This window comes from Sceloporus undulatus, chromosome 4 (genome assembly GCF_019175285.1).
Source record: "Sceloporus undulatus isolate JIND9_A2432 ecotype Alabama chromosome 4, SceUnd_v1.1, whole genome shotgun sequence".
Classification (NCBI taxonomy): Eukaryota; Metazoa; Chordata; class Lepidosauria; order Squamata; family Phrynosomatidae; genus Sceloporus; species Sceloporus undulatus.
Genome location: NC_056525.1, coordinates 211,374,286 through 211,379,739, shown reverse-complemented (window position 1 = coordinate 211,379,739; position 5,454 = coordinate 211,374,286). Strand labels below are relative to the sequence as shown.

At 39.3% G+C, this 5,454-nt stretch overlaps 1 protein-coding gene across 3 annotated transcripts in view; it reads right to left on the bottom strand.

The window, feature by feature from the left end:
- PKIA (cAMP-dependent protein kinase inhibitor alpha) overlaps window positions 1-5,454 on the bottom strand; it is a 99,829-nt gene that overhangs the window by 64,043 nt on the left and 30,332 nt on the right. The window contains exon 1 of one of the 3 annotated variants that reach the window (XM_042464721.1): window positions 3,389-3,518. The exons of the other annotated variants lie outside the window; for them this stretch is intronic. Within the exon in view, the coding sequence (XP_042320655.1) occupies window positions 3,389-3,391 (3 nt within the window). The 5' untranslated portion in view covers window positions 3,392-3,518. Of the gene's footprint in view, window positions 1-3,388; window positions 3,519-5,454 lie in introns of those variants that run through there. 3 annotated transcript variants of the gene reach the window in all.

The following is a 5,454-nucleotide window of genomic DNA, read 5'->3' as shown; positions in this document are numbered from 1 at the left end:
AGCAAGTTGCTGTTGGAGATTATTGGTGAAGGTTGTTGGATCTTACACCCATATTGTGATAACAGAGGGGAGAGCCACAATTCAGTAGGAGAACACATACTTGCATGCAATAAGATGTAGGTTGAAACCATCAAGTCACTACTAGTCATCACAGACTACTAGTGAGGAACATGGCACCCCCAAACATGTGGACTACAATTTCCATTGTTCCCATGTATTGGACATGATGGGTGGGGCTTATGGAAGTTTCAGTTCAAAACCTTTGAAAGGCACCACACTGTCTCTGTAGACCAGTGATGGGCAATGCGGAGACCTCTAGATATTGTTGGACTGTAACATCTAGCGGCCTTAAGGTTTATCACTTAGCAATACCCAGGCAGCCAGATAGTCACCACGTGTGGTATAGACATAGTTGAAAGAGAGTAACAAATAGTTGTTACTCCAGGTACCTTCCTAGCTTCTTCTATTAGTACATGTAGATTGTAAGCCTGAGGGCAGGGAACCGTCTAACTAAAAGATTGTATATACAGCGCTGTGTAAATTTACAGTGCTTTATAAATAAAGGTTAATAATAATAATAATAATAATAATAATAATAATAATAATGTAACAATTTATATCCGGGCCATTCTAGTCAAAGAACACTGTATTGTCCAAACAATTGGGAGGGGGGGAATCAATATTTTTTGTCTCTCACTAGAATGCTTTCAGATACAAGCACCGTTGTTTTCTCATGGTGCTGTGTGATCATGTTTGTGACTTTACTAAAAAGAAAAAAAGGGGGAAGAAATATACCCACCATTAAAGCTCCTCTATTCCAAGAATATTCTGACAGATGAAAAGAATCTGGTTTGGCACACAAGCTGAAATTCTGCCTTCTCGTGATGGAATTATTTGAAAAACAGCTTTGTTTGAAATGGCACCCAGTCAGAAAAGGAAAAAGGCAAAACAAACAAGCTCACACAAACAGAATTTTGTGGAAAAGGCAGAAAATGTTTCTGTGAAATTCACAGGTGTTTGTTAAAAGCTGGAATTCTGACAATCACCACTGAGAGAAATACACTTGCATTAGACTTCACATACAACTGCAGTTCAGCATCATAGCTGAAACATAATGTGGGAATATTTCTATATGTTATGGAGTGGGGGAGTAAGAGGAATCTATATAGTTAGAAGAATGTGTATAAAAATGCATATTTTTATGAATTTACACAAAAAGAGGTACACATTTTAATGCACGTATTTATAAAAAGTAATTCACAAACTAGTATGGAAAAAGATGAGAAAGTGAGCAATTCATTTATTACAATTTCTATTTTAGCCCAACTTGTCTTCTATGACAGAACTCAAAGTTGGGTACACAGGCTGGCTCAGCAGTTGGCAGAAATACAACCTGTATGCACCCCCCAGTTCCCTTTTGATTGCCTCTCCAAAATTATGTTGAAAAAGAACTCCTGTGTTTTCTTTAAAAAGGCATTTCCATGTCATACTGCTAAATGTGCTTTAGTGAATGGGGAAAGGAATGATATTGGCGGGTTATAGACCGCCGCTTTGAGGCGGTCTGCCGCCGCCGCTTGCTCCGTAAGGGAGCCGTCGCAGCCACACCGCGCAGCTCCCTTACGGAGCAAAAAAGAAGCTCCAAAATGGAGCTTCTTTCTGCGGCGCCCTAATGACGTCGCGACACGTTCGGACACACAGCGTCCGATACGTAAAGATGCGCCGGCTGTCTGGAACGGCCGGCGCCATATTGTACGGACAGAGTCCTTATTAGACCCAGGGGCGTCTAAAAGAGACGCCCCTTTTTTAAAATGGGACGTCCTGCGGACGTCCCAAGTGGCGGTCTATAACCCGCCATTGACTGCCCCAGTGACTATAGCCATGCTCAATAATGAAGATCAATTGATAATGTATTAAAGTCAAAATACATAAGTGGGCCCTTGGTAGCCACCAGAGTTTGGTTCCAGCACAGACACATCCAGTGGATACCAAAAAGATGACTAAAGAAAAATCTATACTGGCTACATACTGATTACATCTTGTCATATTGCCACAATATCACTTGTGGTAAGCAACAAAACTGTAGATCTTTTGAGAACCACACAACCACAAGGTACAGGAAATTTGACACATGAATTTGGCACATGAACCACATAAGGAGAAGTAAGTTTTGGGGTTAGCAGTTGACTGTGATAAAATAAGCCTGTATGGATCCAAGAGCAGCACATCATTTGTTTCTGAAGGAAGCATTTAAGAGATCAGCACTATAGCCTAGTCTGCCTGCACCCTAAACACCAGAGGTGGTTTTTTTTGTTGTTGCAGCGTTATCCACAGTTCACTGGCAAAAATTTAGCCTCTCCTCTTCTTTCCACAAATGCAATCCAAACAAGAAGAGGCCAATTCCTGCTGTTGACAAACTACATAGCTTGGTCCCTTCATTCTTGCAGATTTGACCTTCCTTCACTCCCCACCACCAGCATTCTACACTTTTTTCTTGACCTTCTCCTCTCATTCCTCTTTGCCAATAAGTTTTACTATGAGAAAAAAGGGGGAATTATCAACCAATGGCTGCAGGGAAGGAATTGGCAAATAAACATGTCTGAATAAAAAGATGTAGAAAGCATTATTCATGACCACCTGCACTGATACTTCCCCAAGTGCAGACAAAACAGCAGCATTTGGAAAATGGCAGAAGTAAATACATCCCATGCTGCCATAGCATAAATGTGGTATAACTCCATTTTACTGTGTACACGGTTCTATCCCACCCACCCCCAATTAATAAAACTTGGATCATGTAGATCCCAGTAATCATAATGGTGAGGAGAAGTTGGTAAAGGAAGATGTCCACAGTATGCACAACATTATGGTGCTAAGGGTTTTTTTTTTGTTTTTGATTTTTTTAATTTATATACCGCTATTCCAAAGATCATAGCGGTGAACAGCAAGTAAGCTAATTAGCAAGTAAGCTAATTTGCCCCCAACAGTCTGAGTACTCATTTTAAAGACCTCGGAAGGATGCAAGCCTGAGTCAAGCTTGGGCCCTTTTGCTGGTCTTGAACTCGCAACCTTGTGGTTTCGAGTGAATGGCTGCAGTACAGGCATTTAACCACTACGCCACCAGGGCTCCAAGGTGGTATAGGACCATAGGACCATTCCCTTATCCACCCTGCCCTGTCCAATCGCACCCCAGTACCCAACACTCTGGAAACTGGCAATATTATTTGCCAAGACTAACAATGAATTTCATTTCATTTTGAACAAAAACATCTGAATTTGGAGCATATAAATTCCATGGCCTCAGCACACTGCTTGTACAAAGCTACTAGAAACTGTAATGGTGAATGGTGCTGGTGGGTAGTCGGGGAAAGAAAGGTGACAGTCATCTTACCATTACATATATCAGTCTTTCTCCCCGCCCCCCATGAAGCAATATATTGCAGCTAGAGAATTTTTCTTCTTCTGTATACAGTTGGCGCTCTCTGTATCCATGGATTCTTTATCCATGGATTCAAGCATCTACAGCTTAAAAATAGACCAAAAAAAAAAAAAAAAAGATAATTTTTCAAAAAATTAAGCTTAATTTTACTATTTCATATAAGGAACACCATTTTACTATCCATTATTTTTAACAGGACTTGATCATCCACAGACTTTGGTATCCACGGGGAAGGGGGGAGAAGGTTTACTTGGTATAAGCAGATACAAAGGCTGTATTTTTCTGTGCAAAATTTTCCACACCACCAGAACACACACACACACACACACACACACACACACACACACACACTTATCCATAGTTGTTTGGGCTGTTATACTGCAATCAATAATATAAATAATATTGTTGTGTGCCTCCAAGTAGTTTCCAGTTTATGGTGATGCTGTGGCTATCATGGGGTTTTCTGGGGATAGTGTATGATTCACCCAAGGTCATCCAGTGGGTTTCCATGACTGAAGAGGGAATCAAATTCCCCTCTCCAGAGTCCAAGTCCTACTCTCTAACCACTACACCAAGCTGGCTCTCAATTGATCTTATTATATGGGCTGAATACAGCATATAAACTTCTAGTTATTGTTCTAATGAAACAAGTATTAAGAAACCCTAGTGCACAGAGAAATAGACTAACAAATGAACACAGTGCTCAGATTTCTACTTTGCAAAATCTCTTGTTTCTCAAACAGTTTTAAGTACAAGTAGTCAATATAAGATGTAATAAGTTGCTTGTCCCCACAGATTCACATTCATCCCTTAATGAAACAGAATGTTTAGCTATTTGTACTTAATTAGATGTTTCACAACTTGAAATGAAACTGTAAGTAATTCAGAGAGTAACTGTGAAGGTATTACAAAGGAGCCTCAAAAAATACGCATGCTAAAAACAATGTTATGTCATCTGTAGCCAATTTTTTAATGTTAAAAATATTCCAATAAATAATTTCTACATAACGCTTGGATACATTTAAAACAAATGAGCTAAATAGATAATACTATATAGAGAGCACTGGAAAAAAATGCTAGTTTTGCTTTTTCTGGAAAACCCACAATCCCTTATTGCAAATACAGAAAACAAACAGGACAAGCCTCATCCAAATGATTTGTTTTATTTTTAGGTGTCTGGATTTTTCTCCCCTGCAGCATGCTAAAAATGCAGTTAGTGTTGGAAAAGGAGGCTAAACAAATCAGAACAAGAAATGTGACATCTGACTGCCAGTAAGGAATCAGAATGTCCCCAGTATGAGCAAGAAAAAACATCCTTATCTGGTTTAAACTCAGAGTTTGTAAATAAAGATACATTACAAAAATGATTTGATTCTCCACCTGTTCTCTTCTTATGTTAAAAAGATATGGAAAAATTCTGCCTTTTGAGCTTCCTACTATTTATTAGTAGAGTATTTATACCTCATTCTTCAGCCACAAAGGCTCTCAGATTGTTAATTTGACAGTTCCCTGCCCTCAGGTTTACAATCTAAAAAGTCATGGCACAAAAGGAGAAGGGAATGGCAGCGGGGAAAGGGAACAAGTCCAGCAGATATTGCCAGCTCTTCTCTCCCTCCAAGGCCAGGGTGGTAGCAGTTAAGATGTTAGTCAATGGGAAGCCATTACCCATAGCTATTACCTAAACTTTGGAATAACCTACTGGAGAAGATCCCTCATATAACATCTCTTGAGGCCTTTAAAAAAGCCATTAAGATGGATCTCTTCCAGTGGGCATTCCCAGACTGATAAGCAGGCCTTCTCCATTGTCCCACAACTGTGCCTGTTTGATTCTCCCTTACATTGCCTCATATTAATGGGGACTAATTTTATTGTGATTTTAATAACTGATTCTATTTTTATGCTGTAATTTTTAAATTGTGGGTTAGGGATTTGTGTTGATTAATGTATTTGTTTTTATTTTGATTGTTACCCACCTCAATCCTTCAGGGAGAGGCAGGCTATAAATAAATAAATAAATA